The sequence below is a fragment of the Ornithorhynchus anatinus genome, chromosome 2, assembly GCF_004115215.2.
Source record: "Ornithorhynchus anatinus isolate Pmale09 chromosome 2, mOrnAna1.pri.v4, whole genome shotgun sequence".
NCBI classification, from domain to species: domain Eukaryota; kingdom Metazoa; phylum Chordata; class Mammalia; order Monotremata; family Ornithorhynchidae; genus Ornithorhynchus; species Ornithorhynchus anatinus.
In genome coordinates, this window is record NC_041729.1 from 35,143,582 (window position 1) to 35,169,829 (window position 26,248).

At 47.3% G+C, this 26,248-nt stretch overlaps 1 protein-coding gene across 1 annotated transcript; it reads left to right on the top strand.

Annotated features, from left to right (window-relative positions):
- Positions 1 to 26,248, top strand: FLCN (folliculin). Its single transcript, XM_001510716.5, has 13 exons — positions 1 to 230; positions 6,922 to 7,038; positions 7,149 to 7,422; positions 10,395 to 10,541; positions 12,980 to 13,201; positions 14,429 to 14,589; positions 16,161 to 16,252; positions 18,198 to 18,388; positions 20,469 to 20,582; positions 21,149 to 21,272; positions 22,685 to 22,816; positions 22,913 to 23,018; positions 24,767 to 26,248. The coding sequence occupies exons 3-13, from the start codon at positions 7,174 to 7,176 to the stop codon at positions 24,966 to 24,968; spliced, it is 1,740 nt and encodes a 579-aa protein (XP_001510766.1). The 5' UTR covers positions 1 to 230; positions 6,922 to 7,038; positions 7,149 to 7,173; the 3' UTR covers positions 24,969 to 26,248.

A 26,248-nucleotide genomic window follows, 5' to 3' on the forward strand; every position in this document is an offset into this window, starting at 1 on the left:
CACCATTTTATCCCTGAGAAGGACGGCGTTTCTTCCTGGGAAGTAGATAGGTGATTAAAGGGAGAGCAGAGGCGAGTTGAAATGGTCGCCGGGACGAGGAGAAGGGGCTCGGGAAGCGTGCTCTGAGTACAAGCACCCCCCGGGCCTGCGGGGATGGTTGGTCCCGAGCCGTGTCAGGCGCCTCTGGCTCATGGCTGGGGTTACCCCAGCTGCTGCCCAAGGGACCTGAGGTGAGGCCTGCTACCCCAACGGGGAGTACGGGGGGGTGAGGGGTCGGGAATGCGATCTGGAAAGGTGGGAAACGTGGGAAACGTGGGAAAAGGGACTGGCCAGCCCTGCTGGAGCGGGAGAGGGGTCGGGTGAAGGGGGGGAAGCCCAGGCCCAGGGGCTGAGCTTCAAGACATTGGCCAGAAGGGCAGAGCAGGGCACGAGGGGGACGGGATATAATAATAACGTTGGTATTTGTTAAGCCCTTACAATGTGCCAAGCACTGCTCTAAGCCCTGGAGTAGATAGAGGATAATCAGGTTGTCCCACGTAATAATAATGTTGGTGTTTGTTAAGCGCTTACTATGTGCAGAGCACTGTTCTAAGCGCTGGGGGAGATCCAGGGTCATCAGGGTGTCCCACGGGAGACTCCCAGTTGATCCCCATTTGACAGATGAGGGAACTGAGGCCCAGAGAAGTGAAGTGACTACTGTTGGTATTTGTTAATAATAATAATAATGTTGGTATTTGTTAAGCGCTTACTATGTGCCGAGCACTGTTCTAAGCGCTGGGGAGACACAGGGGAATCAGGTTGTCCCACGTGGGGCTCACAGTCTTCATCCCCATTTTCCAGATGAGGTAACTGAGGCACCGAGAAGTTAAGTGACTTGCCCAAAGTCACACAGCTGACAAGTGCCTGCTTAGCTTGGCCGGAAGTGCTTAGTACAGTGCTCTGCACATAGTAAGCACTCAGTAAATACTGTTGAATGAATGAATGAATCTGGAAGCAGCAGCAAAGAGCACGAGGCTGGGAGTCTGAAGGTCATGGGCTCTGAGCCCAACCCCACCACTTGTCTGCTGGGTGACTTTGGACAAGTCACTTCACTTCTCTGGGCCTCAGTTCTCCCCTCTGTACCACCTGTCAGCTATGTGACTGTGGGCAAGTCACTTAACTTCTCTGAGCCTCAGTTCCCTCATCTGTAAAATGGGGATTAAGACTGTGAGCCTCATGTGGGACAACCTGATTACCCTGTATCTACCCCAGTGCTTAGAACAGTGCTCTGCACATAGTAAGCACTTAACAAATACCAACATTATTATTATTACAAGAGGGACTGACCCCGTGAGCCCCATGTGGGCAGGGATTGCTTATATCCACCCCCAGCGGTTAGTAGAGTGCCTGGCACAGAGTAAGCGCTTAAATGCCACAATTATTAAGAAGGAGAGGATGGAAGGAAGACAGCTGATTAAGGACCAGAGGCATTGAAGGTGAAAGACGGTGAGGGGGGCAGGAAGAAGAGTGTGGGTAGCCAGGGTGCACCCTTTTAGGTGGGTTCTTTTCCTTCTCTTCTGCCCATCTTCTACTTCTGCCAACTCTGTGATATTGTAGTCTCCCAAGCGCTTAGTACAGCACAGTGCACACAGGAAGCACTCAATAAATACCATTGATTGATTGATGTCCGACGTGATTTCCCTGGGCACTCTCCCCATCTTCAAAGCCCTGCTAAAATCGTAACTCCTCCAACAATAATAATTGTATTTGTTAAGCGCTGACTAGGTACCAAGCACTGTTCTAACTGCTGGGGTAGATACGAGGTAGTCAGGTTGCACACAGTCCCTGTCTCACATAGGGCTCACACTCTTAATCCCCATTTTACAGCTGAGGTAACTAAGGCAAAGAGAAGTGAAGTGACTTGCCCAAGGTCACACAACAGACAGGTGGCAGATACGGGATTAGAACCCATGACCCCCTGACTCCCAGGCCCATGCTTAAGCCACGAAGCCTTCCCAGTTTAACCTGTCATCTCCCCACCCCATTCACCCTGCCTTCTACATCACCTATGTGCTTGGGTCTTAAGGACCTTGATAGTCACCCCAGCCCCACAGCTCTTAGGTTCCTATCCTTATACTCTGCTCCTTCCTCGATCTGTCATTTATTTTAACATCTGTTTCCCCCACTAGACTGTAAGCTCCTTGAGGGCATAGATTGTGTCTGCCAGCTTTTCTTCAAAACACAGTGCTCTGTCCACAGTGAATGCTTAATAAATACCTTTAATTGATTTAACAGCCTGATGTTGCTGAAACCCACTGCTGCTGTGGTGTCCTCTGCCACCTTCATCCTCGTGGGCTTCTTCGTGTCACCAGGAGCTTGGGGCGACGGTGTCTTTATTTGAATTCCTGGGAGGGAAGTCCGGGCTGAAGTGTCTGGAAGTTCCCTAAAACCAAAATTTTCTGGGGATCTGGACAGGTCTGGAGTTTGAGGGCTTCAGGAAAAGATATATGTATATTTTGACTTAGACTATCCGCTATCTACCCCAGCACTTAAAAGCGCATCACAAAATGCCATTTAAAAGAAAAAAAAAAAAGAGCTAGACTCTTCCACTTGGTAGTGTGAGGCATTTCCCCATTAGTGAGCAATTGCGCCCGGAGGATTTTCCCTGTTGTCCGGAGAATCCTCTCTAATTGAGAGATGTTTCGGGACCTCATCTGAAAATAATGGCATGGTTTTCTCCCAGAGGATTGCAGAGGCAAAGTGACTCATTTGCCTGTAGCACTAGGTGAGACTTGAACCCATCAATCAATTCTATTTATTGAATACTTACTCTATGCAGGGCACTGTACTAAGGTCTTGGGAGAGTACTGTCCGACAATATAAAAGACACATTCATTCAGTTGTATTTATTGAGCACTTACTGTGTGCTAAGCACTTGAAAAGTACAGTTCGGCAACAAGTGGAGACAATCCCTACCCAACAACGGACTCACAGTCTAGAAGGGGGGAGACAGACAACAAAATAAGTAGACAGGTATCAATAAACATCAATATAAATGAATAGAATTATATATACACATCATTAATAAAGTAAATAGAATATTATGTACATATATACACCAGTGCTACAATGAGCTTATAGTCTAGAGGGTGAGACAGACGTCACTAGAAGTAAATTGTGGATATATTCATAAATGCAGTGGGCGACGCAGAAGGGAGTGGGAAAAGAGGAAAGTAGGGCTTAGGGAAGACCTTTTGGAGATCATGTGCCGTCAGTAAGGCTTTGAAGGTGGGGAAGACATGAAAAGGGAGGGCGTTCAAGGCATGAGGCAAGATGTGGGCGAGAGGTCAGGCTGTGGAAAACTCTGGCATCTGAGTATTCAGACTGCCAGGGTTACTGGGGAATTGGCACGCCCCGTTAAATGGTACAGTTATTTGCAACAGAGGTTCAGTGTTTCAGCAGAAGAGGGCTAAGACCTAAAGAGGGAGGCCTGTGAAAGAGGAAGTCGAGAACTCCTCATAAAATCTGCATGAATCGTTTGCTTACTTTGGGTGTGAACTTTTATGCACAATACACACCAAACGATCATATAAGCCACCTTTGGGTGCTGCATTTTACTTGTCAGGCAGGACGAAACTGCTTTCTCCCCATTTCCTTCTAAGAATTTATGTTCTGTATTTGATCTAATAAAACTTCATTTTAAGTCAACTGGAATGTAATCAGGATGACTAAATCAGGCCCTCTAAGCATAATGTATTCATCATTTGACCTTACTATTGAAAAAAAAATATCAGAACAATCATGGTGAAGTAAACCTAATGAAGGGGTGTTTCCTGACCACTCCATGCATACACACAAACTGACCTTGTTGTGATAACATGTTTGTTTTGCTGTTCTTGGCACCGCTTTCACTTTTGTCTTCATGGTTCCTGCTCCTCTTGAAACTTTTCAAAAGGAGTCGGTCCTTCCTTGAATGTCATGTTCTATGCTGACCTGTGTGGTGCAGTTTTCTTGCAGTTTTCAGTTTATATGTCAGACTGTCTGCGCCTTTACTTTTTTGCACACTTCCCTCTACCCCTTTGATTTCAGTTACCTAATCTCAGTTTACTTCGGGTCTCCTTCATTCTCTTCACTTCCCCTTCCCAAATGAAGTTGTATGGAGGGGAACAAAACTTCAGTGGTAGGAGACAGACTTCATTATTTGTGATTCTGTCTTTCCCCTTGATATTCGTTTTGGCCTTTAAGTGGTGCTGGTGGAATTGTTCACAGAGTCAAGCTGTGTCTTCTCTATGGGCTTCCGGTCTCACAACCACAGAGATTATTATTATGGTATTTGTATAGCATTTATTATGTTCCAGGCACTGAACTAAGCACTGGGGTGGATACAAGCAAATTGAGTAGGACACAGTCCCTGTCCCACGTGGGGCCCACAGTTTCACTCCCCGTCTTACAGAAGAGGTAACCGAGGCACAGGGAAAGTGAAGTGATTTGCCCAAGGACACAAAGCAGAGAAGTGGCGGAGCTGGGATTAGAACCTACGACCCTCTGACTCCCGGGTCCGTGCTCAATCCACTACACCTTGCTGCTTCTCCTGGACCATCACTTAGGACTGATGGTGGGATAATAATGTAAAATAATTATTGTATGTATTGCCCATTTTGGGGCCTGGTTGCTTGGATAGCCATTGAGAAGGGCAGTAGGATGAACACTTGGCCGCTAACTGCCTCTGAATATTTGGCTGCATTGTCAGTGGTGCCTGAACCTCTTAATCCAAGATGTCAATCAGTCAATCAATCAATGGTATCTATCGAGCACTTATGTGCTGAGCACTGTACTGAGAGCTTGGGAGAGTACAGAATCACAGAACTAGCAGACCCATAATGCCCATAATGAGTTTACAGGTCTATAGTCTCTAAGACTTCTGTCTCTTCCAGTGGTAGCACAAGCGTATTGAAGTGAATTGCAGAATTGCTGTGTAGACACAATGATTGCTTTTTTTCCCCCTTGGGAACCTTCAGATGGAAGTGTGAAAAAAGTGCTGGCTCTTGACACCCTTGCCCGTCACCTTCATTTTAACTCCTTCCTCAAACTCCTTGGCCACCCGCCTCCCCTCCCCTTTCCCCTAATGACCTGGCTACCTCAATTTTGAGAGAATTGAGTCTATCAATCGTGATCTCCCTAAAAGCTTCCCTGCTCCTCTCCAGTTGTTCCCTCCGCCTGCCCCTCCTTCAACTCACCCATCCTTCTCAGCGGTATCTCTAGAGGCGATCTCCTGCCTTCTCTCAAAATCCACCCCCTCCACCTGTGGATCCGACCCCATCTCATATCAAAACACGTGGCCCTTCCTTCCCTCCCTGACTGTCATCTTCAACTGTTTGCTCTCCAATGGCTTTCCAGTGCTTCCCCACTGCTTTCAAACATGCTCATGCCTCCCCTAGCCTAAAATAAACCTCCCACGATCCCATGGGTCCTTCCAGTTATTGTCCCATTTTCCTCCTACCATTCCTCCCTGAGTGAGTTGTCTAAACTTGCTGCCTCAAGGGTCTCCCCTTAACCTCTTCCATTCTGGCTTCCATCCCCTTCACTCCACAGAAACCGCCCTCTCACAGGTCACAGATGTTTTCCTTCTTGCCGTATCCAACAGTCTCTACTTCATCCTAATCCTCCTCGACCGCTCAGCTGTCCTTGACACTGTCAACCACCTCCTTTTCCTGGAAACATTATCCTACCTCAGCTTCACTGACACTGTCCTCTCCTGGTTCGCCTCCTATCTTTCTGATCACTCATTCTGGGGTCCTCTTTTGGGATCCTCCTCTGCCTCCCACCTCTTGACTGTGGGAGTCCCTCATGGTTCAGTTCTGGGTCCCCTTCTATTCTCCGTCTACACCCACTCCCTTGGAGAACTCATTTGCTCCCATGGCTTCAACTTCCACCTCTATGCAGATGATTCCCAAATCTACATCTCCTGCCCTGATCTCTCTCCCTCTCTGCAGTCTTGCATTTCCTCCTGCCTTCAAGATATCTCTGTTTGGGCCTCCTGCCATCACCTCAAACTTAACATGTCCTAAACAGAACTTGTCATCTTTCCACCCAAAACCTGTCCTCCCTCCAACTTTCCCTTCACTGTATGCAGCAGCACCAACCTTACTGTTTCCCAAGCCCATAACCTTGGCGTTATCCTTGACTCTTCTCTTTTATTCAACCTATCACTAAATCCTGTCAGTTCAACCTTCACAGCATCGCTAAGATCTGCCCTTTTCTCTCCATCCAATCTAAAATACTGTGTTAATCCAAGCCCTTCTCGCCAAGCACTGGTTGCAAGAACTTCTACTTTGCTTTTTGCAAGTAAAAGTTCTTGACTTTGAGTCAAAAGGGCAACACCAAGAGATCCCAATTTTCTTCCATTTGCTCCTCTTAAACATGAAGAAGAACCTGCCTTCTGAAGTGGTCGTGGTCTCCCTGGGATTCGGCTGGGAGAAGCGATACTTCAGAAGCAGTTTCTCATCAGGCATGTACTTGATCACCTGGTGAAGGTAATAATACTAATAATAAGCGTGGTATTTGGTAGGCGCTTACTGGGTGCTAGTGTAGGTACAAGATAAGTTGGACACAGTCCCTGTCCCACATAGGGCTCACACTGTCTAAGTCAGAAGGAGAACAGGTATTTTATCTCCATTTTACAGATGAAGAAACTGAAGCAGAGAGAAGTTAAGTGACTTGCCCATGGTCACAACAGCAGGGAAGTGGTAGAGCCGACATTAGAACCCAAGTTCTCTGACTCCGAGGCACCTGGCTCTTTCCACCAGGCCACACCGAATCAGTGCAACCCTGAGCAGTACCAATTTTTCCCATCTGCTCGGTTTCCTCCTCCGCCGTCTGCTTCTCTTTGTCCCACTGTCTGTAGGATTGCCTCCGAATTGTCTTGGTTTTTATCTTATCCAGAGATGGCGTGTCTGAAAGCCAGAGAATATCTGTGTTTGACCCAGAGGACTTGGAAATGAACTGGATGTAAAAACCTTCGCCCGGGGAGAGTTGGAAACGAGATTCTGCTGGAGAGAGGTTGGTTTTGACACTTAAGAAATGGAATAAAAATATTACGCCACATATGTTGTGTTTGAGTTCCATATTTGTGATGTTGACGGCATGTTTTCTTTCTCTCTGCCCTGCAGGACTCTTGCCAATTACACTGGCACCATGAATGCCATTGTTGCTCTCTGTCATTTCTGCGAGCTCCACGGCCCCCGCACCCTCTTCTGCACAGAGGTTCTACATTCACCCCTTCCTCAGGGGGCGGGAAGCGGAGACAGCCCAGGGCAAGGTGAACAGGCGGAGGAGGAGGAGGGTGGCATTCAGATGAGCAGTAGGATTCGTTCTCACAGCCCAGCGGAAGGAGCCAGTGCCGAATCCAGCAGCCCCGGGCCCAAGAAGTCCGACATGTGTGAGGCAAGTGTCCTTACGTCAGGGGGAAAAGTCTACGTAAGCGTGCAGCGATCTGCTGAGTATACTGCCTCGGGTTTCTGTGGCGTGGCTCAGTGGAAAGAGCACGGGCTTTGGAGTCAGAGGTCATGAGTTCAAATCCCGGCTCCGCCACTTGTCAGCTGTGTGACTGTGGGCAAGTCACTTAACTTCTCTGTGCCTCAGTTACCTCATCTGTAAAATGGGGATTAAGACTGTGAGCCCCACATGGGACAACCTGATTCCCTTGTGTCTACCCCAGCGCTTAGAACAGTGCTCGGCACATAGTAAGCGCATAACAAATACCAACATTATTATTATATGGGTGACATCAAAGTTAGTAATGTTTCAGGAGGGGTAGCCCGGACAGTAATAATAATAATAACGGTATTTGTTAAGCCCTTACTGCGTGCCAAGCACCGTTCTAAGCACTGGGGTAGATATAGGGTAATCAGGCTGTCGACATGGGGCTCACAGTCTTAATCCCCATTTTACTGATGAGGCACAGAGAAGGTAAGTGACTTGCCCAAGATCACACAGCAGACAAGTGGCGGAGCGGGACTAGAATCCACGTCCTCTGACTCCCAAACCCATGTTCTTGCCACTAGGCCATGCCGCTTCTCTTGACAGTACTCAAGGAAATGAGACATTTCTAGGTGGCCGTCGACAGCCTTTGTGAATACCACAGAGATGCATTTATTATTGCCATCATTATTATTATCGTTTTAAGCACTGATTATGTGTCAAGCACCGTTTTAAGAGCTGGGTTAGATACCAGATTAAGTCCGACACAGTCACTGTCCCACATGTGGCTACAGTTTACAGATGAGAAACTGAGGCACAGAGAAGTTAAGTAACTTGCCCAAGGTCACACAGCAAGGAATTGGCAGATTGGAGCCAGGATTACAACCCAGGTCCCCTGATTCCCAGGCCCGTGCTCTTTCCACTAAACCGTGCTGCTTCTCATGGGTGTGGCGCATATGACATCCCACCCATTTCACCTGTACGCTTATGTAACGTGATGTCTCGGCCCATTTTCAGAAACCACACTGATCCTGCACAGTCCTACGGCGTTCCTCCAGGGGACCCCTAAACTCCCGCCCTTTGCCCCAGGACCATTGCGTTCCCTCCCTGAGTCTGTGTGAACTCAGGCGCCACGTTCGAACCGGGGAACTCAGCGGCAGGAGGCAGAAAGGAAACTAGATGTTGGAAAATTAAAATACCACACTTAAAAACACTAGATTCCATCTCCTTCCCTCACAAGGGAAAGACCAGCTGGGTAACCGGCCACCATGATGCCTAAGACGCTTTCAGTAGAACGTACCAAATCATCACCTTATATTAAACGTATTGAGTTAGCCACTAGAAGTGATGTGACTTCCAGGGTGGTTCACAGAATGGGTGTTGGACAACTCTCCTGGAGAAGTTTCTAGAGCAGCAAGCCTCCCCCCTCCTCCTTTTTTTTTTGGCCAAGAAACTTAGCTCTGAGGTAGAAAAATTTGAGTCCCTTCATCTTCCACCGTGTTTCCTGCCCGCCAGGCTAAAATTGTGGGACTGAAGAATCTTGGGGCCCAAACTAGCCCCCAAGAGCGGAGGGGTTGTGCGTATCCAGCGTGTCAGGCCGTGTGTCAGTCCCTCTGGGCTGGCTCCAGGAGCTTGTCTACATCCCAGCAGCTGTGCTTCCTGTCAGTCGCGTTTAGGGAGTGCTTCTGTGTGCGGAGCGTTGTACTAAGCGCTTAGGAGAGTACGGTATAACAATCAACAGACGCATTCCCTGCCCACCACGAGCTTAGAGCACTTCCACCACATCCTTTCCCTGAGGAAGGCATAAACCATCAAGGTCATCCTGTTTGTTCCCCAGCTTGGCCCGGATCCTTGCGGCGCGTTACCTCCAAGCCCTTCCCGCCTATTCTTTTCACCCGTGGGCCCTGTGGTTACATGCTCACCTTTGCCTCAGGTGACGTAGGGTCTACATAGAGAAGCAACGTGGCTCAGTGGAAAGAGCACAGGCTTGGGAGTCAGAGGTCATGGGTTTGAATCCCGGCTCTGCCACTCGTCAGTTGTGTGACTGTGGGCAAGTCACTTCACTTCTCTAGGCCTAAATTACCTCATCTGTAAAATGGGGATTAAGATTGTGAGCCTCACGTGGGACAACCTGATGACCCTGTATCTACCCCAGCGCTTAGAACAGTGCTCTGCACATAGTAAGCGCTTAACAAATACCAACGTTATTATCACACTTTGACGCTCATCACGGGCGGGGAACGCGACTGCTAATTCTCTTGTATCGTACTCTCCCAAGCGCTTAGCACCGTGAGCACTGCACAAGGTAAGTGCTCAATAAATACTCTCGACTGATTGAATGATTCTGATACATTTGCTGAAGGCGAAAATTAACCAGTAAACACTTGGCGGCCACATTTTCTTGTCGAGCGAGTACCGATGCCTTGGGTTCTTCGCTCAACTCCTGCTCACCACTTTATGATCTTGGGGAAAATCAGTCCATCACCGTGCCCCTGTGTTTTTCGCCACAAAATGAAAACTATTCTGTATAGAACTTTCCAATCACTTTGAGATGTTTAGGTAAAGATTCTTTCAAAAATAGAAATCATTCTCGGGGAAATAGCTAACCTCTCGGCAAGTTATTAAATGGAATTAAAGCTTAAGGGACCCATTATATTATTGTTGTATCCTCCCGAGGGCCTTAATATAGTGCTCTGTACTCAGTTGGCACTCAATAAATGCTATTGATTGATTGATCGATTGAAAAGAGGCAAGGCCTTCTCCATCTAGGCTAGCATCGTAGAATTGAGGCCCGGAGGGACAGAGACGCTGACTGACCTGATTATCATGTTGCTACCTGAGTGCTTCAAACAGTACTTGACACATAGTAAGCGCTTAACAACAACTGTCATTATTATTATTCCTAGTAATTGCAGCTTTTCTCTTCTTTGGGTTAGGGCTGCCGGTCTCTTGCAGCTGGACACCCAGGGTATATCAGCCACGACAAAGAAACGTCCATTAAATACGTTAGCCACCAGCATCCAAACCATCCCCAGCTCTTCAGCATTGTCCGTCAGGCCTGCGTTCGAAGCTTAAGTTGTGAGGTAAAGTGTCTTTGAATTAAATTAAAACTTGGTTCAGGGACTTGTGTAAGTGAGGTTTGGTGGGACAGCGGGCCGGACTGCAGTTTGAGGCCTGAAGGGTATTGATTGATCAGGAAAGAGAGGCAGGACCCCTCTGTTGACCTGATTATTTTGTATCTAACCTAATGCTCAGGGCGTTGTTTGGCACAGAGCAAGACTGTAAGCCCATCGAAGGGCAGGGACTGTCTCTATCTGTTACCGATTTGTACATTCCAAGCGCTTGTCACAGTGCTTTGCACATAGTAAGCGCTCAATAAATACTATTGAATGAATGAACTTAACTAATACAATTGAGAAGCATCATGGCCTAGTGAAGGAGCACCAGCTTGGGAGTCAGAGGACCTGGGTTTTAATCCACCTCCACCATGGGCCTGCTGTGTGACCTTGGACAAGTCACTTAACTTCTCTGTCCCTCAGTTACCTCATCTGTTAAAACGGAGGTGCCATACCTGCTAATTATCATTAATAATAATAACTGTGGTGTTTAAGCACTCACTGTGTGCCAGTCACCATACTAAGCCCTGGGTTGGATACAAAGAAATCAGGTTGGACACTATCCTCAACCAAACCGCCACCTGGGAAGGGTCACCCCAACTCTGGAATAATTCTCCCTCTCTCCTTCTCCCAACTCCTAGCCTTCCAGGAATGGAATCCAGTCAAGGCCAAAATCACGAGCATCTTAAATCACGAAAGAATAAAAACTATGGAATCACTTACCCGGAAGACTAACCTCAAGGGATCTGGCCCGGCACCCTGTTTTCCAGAAGGTGAATGGCTTAAATAATAATAATGGCATTTGTTAAGCGCTTACTATGTGCTTAGTGCCCTATCCCGCATGGGGCTCACAGTATTAATCCCCATTGTACAGATGAGGTAACTGAGGCCCAGAGAAGTAAAAGGACTTGCCCGAGGCCTCCCAGGAGATTAGCTGGGATTAGAACCCATGACCTGCTGACTCCCAGGCCCGTGCTCTATCCACTACACCAAGCTGCTTCCCATACTGGGCCATGCTTCTAAGTAGATAGCGCTCTGTCTGACCTGATTATCTGGTGTCTCCTCCAGCACTTAGAACAGTGCTTGACACCTAGTAAGTGTGTTAAGGAGACCAAATAAATGTAAGAGAAGCAGCGTGGCTCAGTAGAAAGAGCCCGGGCTTGGGAGTCAGAGGTCGGGGGTTCTAATCCTGGCTCCGCCGCTTGCCAGCTTTGTGACTTTGGGCAAGTCACTTAACTTCTCTGTGCCTCAGATACCTCATTTGTAAAATGGGGGTTAAAACTGTGAGCCCCACGTGGGATAACCTGATCACCTTGTATCCCCCAGCGCTTAGAACAGTGCTTTGCACATAGTAAGCGCTTAACAAATACCATTTTATTCTCTTGGAAATGGGTTAAAATTAAAGCAGGAGAGCTGGAAGTTGCCCCAAGAAAGAACTTCATGACTCTTGAGTGACTTAACACTGGGATGGGCTACTGAAAGTGATGGTGGAGAACTTTAAGAAAAGATCCATCTTGTACGGTCCAGCGCTTAGTACAGTGCCTGGCACATAGTAAGCACTTACCAAATACCATCATCATCATTATTATTATTATTATTATGAAGCAGCATGGCTTAGTGGAAAGAGCCCGGGCTTAGGAGTCAGAGGTCGTGGGTTCTAAACCCGACTCTGCCACTGATCAGCTTTGTGATTTAGGGCAAGTCACTTCACTTCTCTGTGCCTCAGTTCCCTCATCTGTAAAATGGGGATTAAGACTGTGATCCCCACGTGGGACAACCTGATTACCCCGTATCTACCCCGGCGCTTAGAGCAGTGCTTGGCACATAGTAAGCGCTTAGCAAATGCCATCATCATTATTATTATTATTTAAGCCATTCACCTTCTGGAAAACAGGGTGCCGGGCCAGATCCCTTGAGGTTAGTCTTCCGGGTAAGCGATTCCATAGTTTTTATTCTTTCGTGATTTAAGATGCTCGTGATTTTGGCCCTGACTGGATTCCATTCCTGGAAGGGTAGGAGTTGGGAGAAGGAGAGAGGGAGAATTATTCCAGAGTTGGGGGGACCCTCCCCAGTTGGCGGTTTGGCTGAGGGGAAAGTCTGTGTAGATTATATTTCGACCCAGAACCGAGAAACTACGCCCCAACCGCACTGAGCAGGAGTAAATTATAATTGGGCAGCCTCACTTGCTTCTCATAATCCACCCGTCCCAACACGTGCCTGAGAAGCGATCAGAGAAAATAGAACATCAGACCTCAACCGATTTAAAGCAAATGTATGACACTCCCCATCGCCTCCCGTGGCACGTAGGGAGAGGAAAGCTTTTCAAGAAAAGTTCAATCTCATGCGTCTTTGACCTTGGTTCTGCGATGCAGAGACCGCCTCCAACCCGAGTCTGTCTTGCCCAGGTCTGTCCCGGACGGGAAGGCCCGATCTTCTTCGGGGATGAGCAGCATGGCTTTGTGTTCAGCCATACCTTCTTCATCAAAGACAGTCTGGCTCGAGGCTTCCAGCGCTGGTACAGCATTATCGCTATCATGATGGACCGGATTTATCTCATTAACTCGTGGCCATTCTTGCTGGGGAAAATTCGAGGAATTATCGACGAACTTCAGGGCAAAGCCCTCAAGGTGGGTCGAGGTGACACATTCGGCTGGGGTTGAAGAGAAGTTTTCCCCAGATTTGCCCCAGTCCGAGGGATGGCCCGTATTTGTGTGTCGTATTAAAATGTTGAATCTTATGTTCCTTTTCTTTCTTTTACGTATCCAAGCAGAGTACAAGAATGGTCAGATCCGGGGGTACATTTTCAGTTTTTCCCAATTTGTTTTTCTCTGATTTCCATGTAACATTACCACCTGGAGTCGCTATTTTGCTGCAACGCATGGGACTGGGAGTCAGAGGGCCTGGGTTCTAATCCTGGCTCCACTGCTTGCCTGCTCTATCACCTAGGGCAAGTCACAAATTCTCTGTGCCTCAGTTTCCTCAACTGTAAAATGGGATTTCAGTATCTGTTCTCCCTCCTACTGAGAGTTTGAGTCCCATGTGGGAAAGGGGCTGTGTCCAATCTGATTAACTTGTATCTTCCCCAGTGCATAGATCAATACTTGACACACAGTAAGTTCTTAACAGGTACCCTAAGCTCTCTCCTTCAGAGCCTTATTGAAGGCATATCTCCTCCAAGAAGCCTTCTCTGACTAATAATAATAATAATGTTGGTATTTGTTACTATGTGCAGAGCGCTGTTCTAAGCGCTGGGGTAGATACAGGGTAATCAGGTTGCCCCACGTGAGGCTCACAGTTAATCCCCATTTTACAGATGAGGTCACTGAGGCACAGAGAAGTGAAGTGACTTGCCCACAGTCACACAGCTGACAAGTGGCAGAGCCGGGAGTCGGACTCATGACCTCTGACTCCGAAGCCCGGGCTCTTTCCACTGAGCCACGCTGCCTCTCTAAGGACTAAGCTCTCCTCTTCTCCCATCTCCCGCTGCTTTACCCTGACTTGCTCCCTTCATTCATTCCCCCCTCCTTGCCCCATGACACTTCTGTATATATCTGTAATTTATTTATTTACTTATTTTAATGTCTCTCTCCCACCTCTAGACTGTGAACTCGTTGTGGGCAGTGAATGTGTCTGTTATAGCGTCCTCTCCCAAGCGCTTAATATATTGCCTTCCACTCACTAGCCACTGGCCAAGCTAGGAATGGAATGGGTAGGCCTCTGCTTGTCTCTCCCTCCTATAGTCCCGACTGGTAGAGTACCGGAAACTCTCCGATCCTTAGAGGGGGGGCTCAGTAAATCCAACCGAATAAATGAATATTAAGAGGGTTTTTCTTCCCTTTTCAATCTGCGTTCAGGTTTTTGAAGCGGAGCAGTATGGTTGTCCACAGCGTGCCCAGCGGATGAACACAGCGTTCACGCCATTCCTCCACCAGAGGAACGGCAACGCCGCCCGGTCCTTGACGTCTTTGACCAGTGATGAAAATTTGTGGGCGTGCCTACACACCTCCTTCGCTTGGTAATGAGTTGTTTTTTCCCCCAGGGCCTCAGGGTTCCCATCCGGCTCCATTGTGAAATGTTGTGGTGGTGATGTGGTGCGATCACCTGACTGCTTGTCGGTTGAACTGCTTTTTGGATGCACCTTCGGAGTCAGGTGGCTCTTAGAAATGGAGGTGGTATTTGGTCACTACTCCAGATGCAGCCTGAAAATGTTTCCTGTCCGGGAGGAATATGCTCTCACTGCTCCGGGCTGGAACTCTGGGGTGTCCTGGGCTGGAGGTGTTGGGAAGACACAGTGTCCCCTTTCTCCAGGCAACTGGAAGGGTGCCTAATAATAATAATAATAATAGTGTTAGTATTTTTTAAACGCTTACTGTGTGCAAAGCACTGTTCTAAGCCCTGGGGGACACACAAAGTGATCAGGTTGTCCCACGCGGGGCTCATAGTCTTAATCCCCATTTTCCAGCTGAGGTAACTGAGGCCCAGAGAAGCGAAGTGACTTGCCCAAAGTCACACAGCTGACAAGTGGCGGAGCTGGGATTCGAACCCATGACCTCTGACTCCCAAGCCCGAGCGCTTTCCATTGAGCCACGCTGCTTCTCTGATGTCTTTGACATCATTTGCCTCAGCACCTCACTTTCTCTTCCTCCCCTCTAGGGATGTGATGGACTCACATTAATCAATCACTGTTATTTATTGAGCGCTTACTGTGCTCTGCACTTGGGAGGATACAATACAGCAGAGTATTGAGAAGGAGCGTAACCTAGTGGATAGAGCACGGGCCTGGGAGCCAGGGGGACCTGGGTTCTGATCCCGGCTCTGCCACTTGTCTGCTGTGTGACTCTGGACAAGTCACTCAGCTTCTCTGTGCCTCAGTTACCTCATCTGCAAAATGGGGATTAAGGTTGTGAGACCCACGTGAGACATGGACTGTGTCCAACCGGATTAGCTTGCATCTGCCCCAGTGCTTAATACTGTCCCTGGTACATAGTAAGCACTTAACAAATATCATTTTAAAAGGAACCAAAAAACCCAACAAACCAGAGTTGGTCATCACATTCCTTGCCCACAAGGAGCTCACAGTCTAGAGAAGCAGCATGGCGATGTGAGAAGCTGCGTGGTTTAGTGGATAGAGCATGGGCCTGGAGTCAGAAGGTCATGGGTTCTAATCCCCACTTCACCACATGTCTGCTGTGTGACCTTAGGCAAGTCACTTCACTTCCCTGTGCTCAGTTGCCTCATCTGTAAAACGGGTTTGAGACTGTGAGCCCCACGAGGGGCAGGGACTGTGTCCAACCCAATTTGTTCATACCCACCTCAGCGCTTAGTACAGTGCCCATCTCATAGTAAGGGCTCAACAAATATTATTATTAGAGGTGAAGACAGACTTTAAAATAAATTATGGATATGTACATAAGTGCTCTGGGGCTGAGGGTGGGGTGAATATCAAATGCACGTGGCCCTAAACACAGACATACTTAGGTAGCCCGCTGCTTACGACGTTTACTTGGCCGAATTCGGCCCTGAAATTGAGCCAACCAGATAGAAGAAGCGGCGGAAACTGACCTCTTCCTGTATCGTTTCTGCAAGGCTCCTGAAGGCTTGTGGCAGTCGACTGACGGAGAAGCTCCTAGAGGGTGCACCCACTGAAGACACCCTCGTTCAGATGGAAAAACTGGCAGGTAAAGTCGAAAGCTTCCTAGGGAGAGTAGGGGCAGGGAGCTTTCTTTCCAGTCCCGGACAGTTGCCACAGCTTGAGCAGAGGTTGAAATGCGCTCAGTAAATGCAACTGATTGGCAATGGAAGTCCTGGGACTGAACGTACCCCGTACCAGAGGGGCTGGTCCTTCACGTTGCCACACGTCTGTGGTATGTGGAAAAGCAGCGTGGCCTAGTGGATAGAGCACGGGCCTGGGAGTCGGAAGGATGTGGGTTTTAATCCCAGTTCTGCCGCTTGCCTGCTGTGGGGCCTTGGGCGAGGCGCTGCACTTCCCTGGGCCTCGGTTACCCTGTCTGTAAAGTGGGGCTTGGGACTGTGAGCCCCACGTGGGACATGGATTGCGACCAAACTGGTTACCTTGAATCTTCCCCAGCACTTAGTACACTGCCTGGCACATGGTAAGTTCTTAAGTGCCTTAAAAGAAAGGTTTCTCCAGCCGCGATAGTGATCAGTTGCTTTGTCTGTGTGGGAAGTAGTAAATGATATGAGGCTTTCCGCGTTCCCTTCGGATTTAGGTTTATGTTCTTTCTGGCCTTTTGCAGAAGGCGATTCCTCTGTCGATTCGTGCTTATTCCCTGTTTAGACTGTGAGCACTGGGCAGGGATTGTCTCTATCTGTTGCCGAATTGTACATTCCAAGTGCTTAGTACAGTGCTCTGCACTTAGTAAGCGCTCAATAAATACTATTGAATGAATTAGGGAAACGAAAAGAATTGAGACCTGGACCTGTGTTTTCCATTTTATAGTTTCTGGTGTTGTGTCTCAACGATGCCTGCTATTTGTAATGATTTTGTTCCTTGTGGATGGTATATTATGCTTGAAATGAACTAATGGGATTTATTTGAACCAGCATGGAAGTTCAGGAATGACTGGAATACTTCCTTGGTGAGAACCATTTGAGCAACAAGGGGAAATTACCAGAGGCTTTAGAAGAGAACTTGGATTGAATTGAATGAGGTCCCACAGAGAGAGAACTACTCAATCTTTGGTTTGCTTAGTTGGTTATTCTACTTTCTGCAGTGGGGGACGCTTGATCTCTCCTCTCCTCTTGATCTCTCCACTGCCGCCCACCTCTCACCGTCCCACGTCCTCGCCTATCCCGCCGTCGACCCGCGGTCCCGGAACGCCCTCCCTCTCACCTCCGCCAAACTGATTCTCTTCCCCTCTTCAAAACCCTACTTAAAGCTCACCTCCTCCAAGAGGCCTTCCCAGACTGAGCTCCCCTTTTCCCTCTGCTCCCTCTACCCCCCCTTCACGTCTCTGCAGCTAAACCCTCCTTTCCCCCCTTTCCCTCTTCTCCTCCCCCCTCCCTTCCCATCCCCTCAGCACTGTACTCGTCCGCTCAACTGTATATATTTTCATTACCCTATTTATTTTGTTAATGAGCTGTACATCGCCTTGATTCTATTTATTTGCTATTGTTTTAATGAGATGTTCATCCCCTCGAATCTATTTATTGCTATTGCTCTTGTCTGTCCGTCTCCCCCGATTAGACTGTAAGCCCGTCAAAGGGTAGGGACTGTCTATCTGTTACCGATTTGTACATTCCAAGCGCTTGGTACAGTGCTCTGCACATAGTAAGCGCTCAATAAATAGTATTGAATGAATGAATGCATGAATCTCTCTCTGGGAGAAGCTTAAAACTGTTGTTAGGCACCTAGAGCTGAATGTACAAAACAATTTGTTGAAGGGGAAACTCCTTCCTAATGCGCCCAAAGGTATTAGCTGATATTCCGAGGCCTGAACTTGAACCTGTAGTTGGCTTAAGTAAAACTCTCATGTCCCTCTGAACCAACCAGCCCCCAAAGAGGCAGGAAAACAACACGAAGCAGTCCCCCGAAAGCCGGTTTCCGGAGTTAATCAAAAGAAATGAGCCGATCCTGTTTTGTTTGCTTTTTCTTTCTCGTAGACTTGGAAGAAGAGTCAGAAAGCTGGGACAACTCTGAGGGTGAGGAAGAAGAGAAAGCCCCTACCCTGCCAGAAGTCCCGGAAGGGCGGGAATTGTCCAAATGCCCAAATGAATCGTCCCTGCTCTCAGATTGTGGTGCCTGGCAACCCCGCAAACTGAGTGTCTTCAAGTCCCTCAGGCATATGAGACAGGTGAGACACCCAGGAAGGGGGAGGCCATTGCTCGAAAACTTAGAGATGTTCTAAAGGCCACTTTGATTTTCACTTTTCTCTTTACTTATGTGCTACTTTCTTCTGTGGACTTCAGATACTGTTTTGTCCACGTGGCTTCTCGTCTCCGTCGCCAGCTTGTTTTGGGCAGGGAACGTGTCCGCCAGTTTTCTTGTGCTCTTCCAAGCTCTTAGTACAGCGCTCTGCACCTAGTTAGCACTTAGTAAATACCATTGATGGATTGCAGTGTGGTTAGACAGACAGCAGCAGAAAGGATTGGACTTGGCTAGGAGAAAGAAGCTCTTGGCATTGAGAGATGTGAAACACTTTAGTGTACTAATAATAATAATAATAATGTTGGCATTTGTTAAGCGCTTACTATGTGCAGAGCACTGTTCTAAGCGCTGGGGGAGATACAGGGTAATCGGGTTGTCCCTCATGAGGCTCACAGTCTTCATCCCCATGGCCTAGTGGATAGAGCCCGGGCCTGGGAGTCAGAAGGACCTGGGTTCTAATCCTGCCTTGCCACTTGTTTGGTCTGTGATCTTGGGCAAGTCACTTAACTTGCCTCATCTGTAAAGGGGCTTAAGACTATTCTAAGCTCTACTAAGCACTGAGAGTAGACTGCAAGCTCACTGTGGGCAGGGAATGTATCTCTTATTTTGTTTTGTCATACTCTCCCAAGCACGTAGTTAAGTGCTCAACAAAGACGATTGAGTGATTACCATACAACAGAGTTAGCAGACTCATTCTCTACCCACATTCCTTGTATACCAAGAAACTGTAAAGTTTAAGACTTAGTGTGGAAAGACAGGCGTTGAGGTGGGGCATGAGTAAAAGTTTACAAATTCATGCAGGTGTGGACTGAATGAACACCGGATTGTTCACCAAATACATTCAGTCGTATTTACTGAGCGCTTACTGTGTGCAGAGCCCTATACTAAGCATTTGGAAAGTACAGTTTGGCAACAGAGACAATCCCTACCCAACAACGAGCTCACAGTACCAGGCAAGGGGAGCAATTGGTTCACCCGTTCAGCTGGTAACCAAAAAAGTCTTGGTGGTTCAGGCTTACCTAGGACTGTATTTAATTATGATATTTATTAAGCACTTACTCTGTGCCAAGCACTGTATTAAGCGCTGGGGTAGAGACAAGATAATCAGGTTGGATGCAGTTCCTGTCCCCCATGGGACTCACAGTCCTTCTATTATCACCCTACTATATTCACCCTAGCCCCACAGCACTTAGGTAAATATCCTTACAATCTACTATTCCCCCATCTGTTATCATTTTAATATCTGTCTCCCTTTGGAGACCGTAAGCTCCTTGTGGGCGGGGTTCATGCCTACCAGCTTTGACGTACTGCCAAGCGCTTAGTAGAGTGCTCTGCCCACAGCAAGCGCAGAATAAATACCATTGATTGATTGAAGAGGGTGCCCATTGAAGCTTGAAGATGGTAGGTTCGGAACAAACGAAAGGAAACATTTCTTTACACAGTGAGGGATAAGCCTATACAATTAGTAATCACAGGACCTCGCTTAGGCAGAAAATATCAGTAGGTTCAAGAGGACGTGACGTAAATTCAAGGACCAGGGATCAGTGAAGGGAAAGATAGGAGCTAGAAGTAAGCAGGAAGTACATCCTTAACCATTAGGGTGGATGTCCAGGAGAACCTATCACTTGGTTCTTCTAAACATCCAGATGCTAATGACAGAGGTAGAATACTAGTCTGACCCAGTAGTGGCATTTCTTATGTTCTTATTTAGTGGCTAAACATAGTATACAGGTTTCTTGAATGACGTCGCGCAGTCCCTGAAGCAGACTTCAGTTGCACAGCATAGTGCTGCGAAGAGGTTTTTAGTAGTATATCAGTTGCATCAGGTAGCTGACAAAAGACCTCAATCGATTAGACTGTAAGCCCGTCAGTGGGCAGGGATGGTCTCTATCTGTTGCCGAATTGTACATTCCAAGCGCTTAGTACAGTGCACATAGTATAAGCGCTCAATAAATACTGTTGAATGAATTCGGTAAGAGCAATTCAGAAGTGATTTTCTTTTTCAGGTCCTAGGAGCTTCTTCCTTCCGAATGTTGGCATGGCATGTTCTTATGGGGAACCAGGTCATCTGGAAAGGTCGAGACATGGATCTTGTCCAATCAGCGTTTGATGTTCTACGGGTAGGAATGTGTTTTCCCCTCCATCTGAAGTCCCTCATGCCTTTTTCAGGAGGGTTTGTAAATTGGGGAGGAAAAAAAAAAATCAAGCATCCGTGTTGAAATCTAATTCAGGCAGAAATCAAACCTATCCAGCCCATCAAGGAAGATTTAGAAAGAGCTCAGCTATTAAATCCAAAATAGATCTTTTTCATTTCTTCCCGGCTGAAGGCAAATGATGTTCAAAAGGAACTGTGGTGGGTGTAATTTTTAAAAATCCAGATTTTTCTAAGAAACAGGAGGGCCCACTCACCTCCTCCTACAAAGAGCACCGACGTCCTGCAACCGTCCCTCGGTCTCAGACGGATGAAGTCTCCACCCATCCCTTTGGAGTGGTACCTCAGCCACCGGGCATTGCCAGGGGAAGAGACGTGATGAGGGTTGCCTTCTTGAAAGATAAGGTGACCCATTCCCCCACCCCCAGACCTCATGGGGCAAGGGAAACCTAAGGCCTGAGCCTACCCATTTCCCTGTTCCCGTTCAGCTTCGGTGTTGGTTCTGAATGGCTGCTTCTGTCTCATCTTCTCTAGACCATGCTGCCGGTGGGGTGTGTTCGGATTATCCCGTACAGCAACCAGTATGAGGAGGCCTACCGATGCAACTTCCTTGGGCTCAGTCCCCAGGTCCAGATCCCACCGCACATACAGTCATCAGGTAATGATTTGGATCACCCTGAGCCAAAGAGGCGTGTTCACTTTTGATCTTCTCCTACCCTGCCTCGTTGGAAAAAAGTTCCAGGCGGATTGCAGGGAGCTAGAGGTTGCTTTGGAATCTAGCGATAATGAGTAACAATAATATTGATGGTATTTGTTAAACGTTGACTATGTGACAAGCGCTCTATCTGTTCCCGAATTGTACATTCCAAGCGCTTGGTACAGTGCTCTGCACATAGTAAGCGCTCAGTAAATACTATTGATTGAATGCACAAAGCATTGGAGTAGAGACAAGGTCATCGGGGTGTCCACAGTCATTCATTCATTCAGTTGCATTTATTGAGCGCATACTGTGTGCAGAGCACTGTACTAAGCACTTGGAAAATACATTTTGGCAACAGATAGAATCCCTACCCTACAAATGGGCTCCCAGTCTAGTCCCTGCCCCACACAGGGCTCGCAGTCTAAGTAGGAGGGAGTAGGATTCAATCCCCATTTTGCAGATGAGAAAACTAAGGTACAGAGAAGTCGGGACTTGCCCAAGGTCACAAAGCAGTCAAGTGACGGAGCCAGGATTAATCATCGTGGTATTTCTTAAGCGCTTACTAGGTGCCAGGCATTGTACTAAAGGCAGGGACGATACAAGCAGATAGTATTGGATGCAGTCCCCGTCCCGCATGGGGCTCGCAGTCTTAATGCCCATTGTACAGAGCAGGTAACTAAGGCACAGAGAAGTTAAGTGACTTGCCCAAGGTCACCCAGCAGACAAGTGGTGGAGAAGGGATTAGAACCCATGACCTTTTGAGTTCCAGGCCCATGCTCTAGCTACTACGCCATGCTGTTTCCTAGGTCCTCTCAATTCCATGTAAAAAAAATGTGCTCTTTCCATGTGTTCCTTCAACTAAGCGCACAACTTCTCTCGGTGTGGAATGATTAAACCAACTTTCTGCATCTGCGTAGAGCACAGCAAATGGTTCACTGGGTCTTCTTGGAAATAGGGGGTACTGTGGAAATCGGGGTTTGGAGGTTCAGGAAAAGACTTTATCTGAGCTGTTTGGTGACATGAACTAGCATCTTTTACCCGAGTTATTTCTCATTCTTCTATCACCTGAAGTTCTAGCTAGGAAGGGTTCACTCTCCAGTTGAATTTGCACAAAAACGAAGGGTTTAATTCTACTCACGTAGTCCCTCCGTAAGGAATTAAACCCTCAGACATTCTGAGGTAACGTATTTCTCCCCAGCAAGTTTTTCAGTTGGATCGGAGACCATGATTTCAGACCCAGAGTGGTAGTTCTAAGGAACGGGGCACTTGGTGAAGGTTGAAAGGACATAGAAGAACCAAATCACCGAGGATTGGTTAGGCTGGGCCTGGTTGCTATGTATAATTTTGGGCGGGGCTGTTTCGTGTTGCAGAATTCGCCGTCATCGTGGAGGTCTGCGTGGCCACCCGTTCGAGCCTCTACCCCATTGTATTTGATGAAGATCAGTCGCTCAGTAAATATGAGTTTGTGGTCACCAGTGGGAGCCCTGTAGCTGCTGATCGAGGTGGGTACCTTAGGTATATTGATCCTCACCTTTCCCTTGTTGCCTAATTCTTATCATGGTCTTGTTACACTTTTTCGTCTCTGTTCACGCCACCAGTCGGTCCGACTATCTTGAATAAGATCGAAGCTGCTCTGACCAACCAGAACCTCTCCGTGGATGTGGTGGATCAGTGCCTGGTGTGTCTCAAGGAAGAGTGGATGAAGTAAGGCTTCTTGGCTTTCCCCGACGGCCCCCTCCACGTCTCATTTTCTAGATCTGTGGTAGGACCCGGTTGTTCAAACAAGAGGAAATGTTATGGAGACCTACCAGAAGTTTTGGTTTGTTCAGCCCAGTCTCACCTCCTGTCCCAGAGGCAGAGTTTCTCAAACGGGGGCGGGGGGGTCTAAAGCCGGCCTATTGCTCCTGCTCATGGTCTCTTCCCTGGGTGCTCCTGGGGATATTTTTAGATGGGGCTGCCGGGAGGGACTGTTGATGTAAAAACGGTGGATTGGAGAAAGCATCTAAGACTCTCCTGCAATGGCCTGCTCCAGTCTCTATAAGCTGGGCCAGGAGGAGCTTGTGGGACCAAAGTCATCCTTGGACTTGTGGGTTTGAGGGTCACTGCTGCAGGTTTACTAGAGACCCGCACAGACCAGAACTCTGAAGCCGTGCCCTGCCCAGTCTTGGCCCTGTTATAGATTAGTCTGACCCAAGATGAGCTTTGGGGCCATGGCAAACAGATCCAATCTGGACCAGAAGGGTGGCCGGACCTCCTTCTAGGGGATGGCCCAGATGATGCTCACCTTGCCCACAGTAAAAGGACTCAAGAGCACCAGGTGAGGAATTCTGGGTTCAACTCAAATCTTGCAGACTTTTTAATAATGTTGGTATTTGTTAAGCACTTACTATGTGCCGAGCACTGTTCTAAGCACTGGGGTAGGTACAGGGTAATGAGGTTGTCCCAGGTGAGGCTCACAGTTAATCCCCATTTTACAGATGAGGTAACTGAGGCACAGAGAAGTTAAGTGACTTGCCCACAGTCACACAGCTGACAAGTGGCAGAGCTGGGATTCGAACTCATGACCTTTGACACCCAAGCCCGTGCTCTTTCCACTGAGCCACGCTGCTACTTTTTCTAGCCTGGTGCAACCTGGCCCGTTAGAGAAGCAGCGCAGCTCAGTGGAAAGAGCCCGGACTTGGGAGTCAGAGGTCATGGGTTCGAATGCCGCCTCTGCCACTTGTCAGCTGGGTGACTGTGGGCAAGTCACTTCACTTCTCTGTGCCTCAGGTACCTCATCTGTAAAATGGGGATTAAGACTGTGAGCCTCACGTGGGACAACCTGATTACCCTGTACCTACCCCAGCGCTTAGAACAGTGCTCTGCACATAGTAAGCACTTAACAAATACCAACGTTATTATTTTAGCTCAGGACCCGTAGTCTGACCCAAGGCTTTCCACTGTGTTTAGTGAGTAGGGTGTGGCCTTAGTTTCTGTTTCCTTGACTTCTCTGTCACTGTTTTTCTTATGCAGCTATTTGTACACTGACACTTAATTTAGTGGGTGTCAAGACTATTTAATTTGGAATCCATTCTTAATTATGAAGGAATATCTGGAATAAAGGTCAGCCCCTGATTTCACTTACCCTATACATTCATTTAAAATAATAGTGGCTTATGTTCCAGTTTTGACACCCCTCAGTTGGTTTGGGCTAGCAAGAAAATGACAGCTGGAGTTGTGTCCGAAATGCTTCAGTTTTGGGGGGTTTTTTTTATGATTTTGTGAATATTACTTCTTCAGAGTCCTTCGGGGACAGTGAATTGTCCCGAAAAGAGAATTTCTCCTGAGCAGACACATAGGCCAGAGAGCCATTTGGCCAGCCAGGCTTTCAGCTACAGCATTTGGGGGCTCAAATTGAGATTCGGAAATTATTGCCCTGCGGCATTTGAATTTTGTGTTTGATTTTTGTGCAGCAAAGTGAAGGTCCTCTTCAAGTTCACCAAGGTGGACAGCCGACCCAAAGAGGACACCCAAAAACTGTTGAGCATCCTGGGAGCAGCCGAGGAGGACAACGTCAAACTCCTGAAGTTCTGGATGACCGGCTTGAGCAAGACGTACAAATCTCATCTTATGTCCACTGTCCGCAGCCCCACATCCTCAGAGTCTCGCAATTGATTGTGAGAGGATTTAGCCGACTAGGGAAAATAGCTTCCACTTGCGTTTACCATTGAGCGCGCCGATGGTCATTCGTGTGAAACCCCAAACATACCTGCCCCCAGACTCAATCTGGATCATTTTTAAAATAGTTGAATTGTTGGAAAACCTGACTGTTTCTGTAGGACTGCACTCTTCAAGCCGATCTGTTCTCTAAAAGCTAAAGTGTTTTTTCAATAGAGGTCTACAGACTATCTTCGTCCCTGCAGAATTTAAAGTAGAATACTCTGAGTGCATCCCTTGCGGTCGCCACAGGAAAGTGTAAACAGCTGGTCACTAATATAAATATCGTTTCAATTCCTTATCTGGAAACTGAGAGAAAATCGGATCTAATGCCTCAGTAGATTCTAGATCTCCTTAATAGAGGAGAAGGGAGCAGGTCAGAGCTAGGATTAGGCATTAGGGTTTAGATTTGCTTGGAATTTTAAACAAAAATGAAAGTACAGGTAATAGTACCTGAAGCTAATTTTCTAAAGCTTCTGCTATTTGGCCAGTTACGAAGAGTTGTCTAATTTTCAGCTCAGTAGAGAATATCCCATTCAGCTCCCATTTGTATTTTTGTAATCTAATCTTGCATATTTCCTCCTTGGTCACTCTGGAAAAGTTCCTAGAAGTCTTATTACAAGAAAAACCCAGAACTTGAGTGTTTGTCTCCCTCACAAATGTTTGAATTTTGCCTGAAGATGCAGAAGTAATGCCTCATACTCCTTACACATGAATCAGAACCAAGTGCGGAATAGTAACTTGTATTTGCTAAAGGCGGGCCTTCTCTGGGTTGTATGTAAAATCAAGCTGTTTCTTCAAGTAGGAGTTCTGGTTGGGTTCATTTAATGATGGTGCTTTTTTACCTAAACGTCAAATCCAGGCATGTAACATCACAATTCTTGATGCAGCTGTTAAACCTCCAGGCATGAAATCTGCCACAATCCCATCTGCTATTATTTATAGCCTGAAATACAGGTTGAAAAGTTGACATTTTGCTATAGAACACTTTCCAGAATATGCTTTTTTTTTTTTTTTTTAACTCAACCCAATTGCATTTTACAGGAGTCCGTTGTTCAGAGGGGGTATTGTAGCAAAATCTTTTTTGCAGATTTGTCCATAGTTGGTTTTTTTGGGGGGGGGCAGTTATTTAAATTATATTTAACTTGCAGACTAGGTTTTTATGACTAGGTATCTGTATAATACAAGAGAGCATTAATTAAATGTAATAAAGATGTATTTTTGTAAAATGGAGAAAA

Excerpts from the sequence above, each read along its gene's own strand:
- FLCN (XM_001510716.5), top strand. The coding sequence starts at position 7,174 with ATGAATGCCATTGTTGCTCTCTGTCATTTCTGCGAGCTCCACGGCCCC. Across the intron at positions 13,202-14,428 it reads TTCAGGGCAAAGCCCTCAAG|GTTTTTGAAGCGGAGCAGTA; the intron begins GTGGGTCGAGGT and ends ATCTGCGTTCAG. Across the intron at positions 14,590-16,160 it reads CTACACACCTCCTTCGCTTG|GCTCCTGAAGGCTTGTGGCA; the intron begins GTAATGAGTTGT and ends CGTTTCTGCAAG.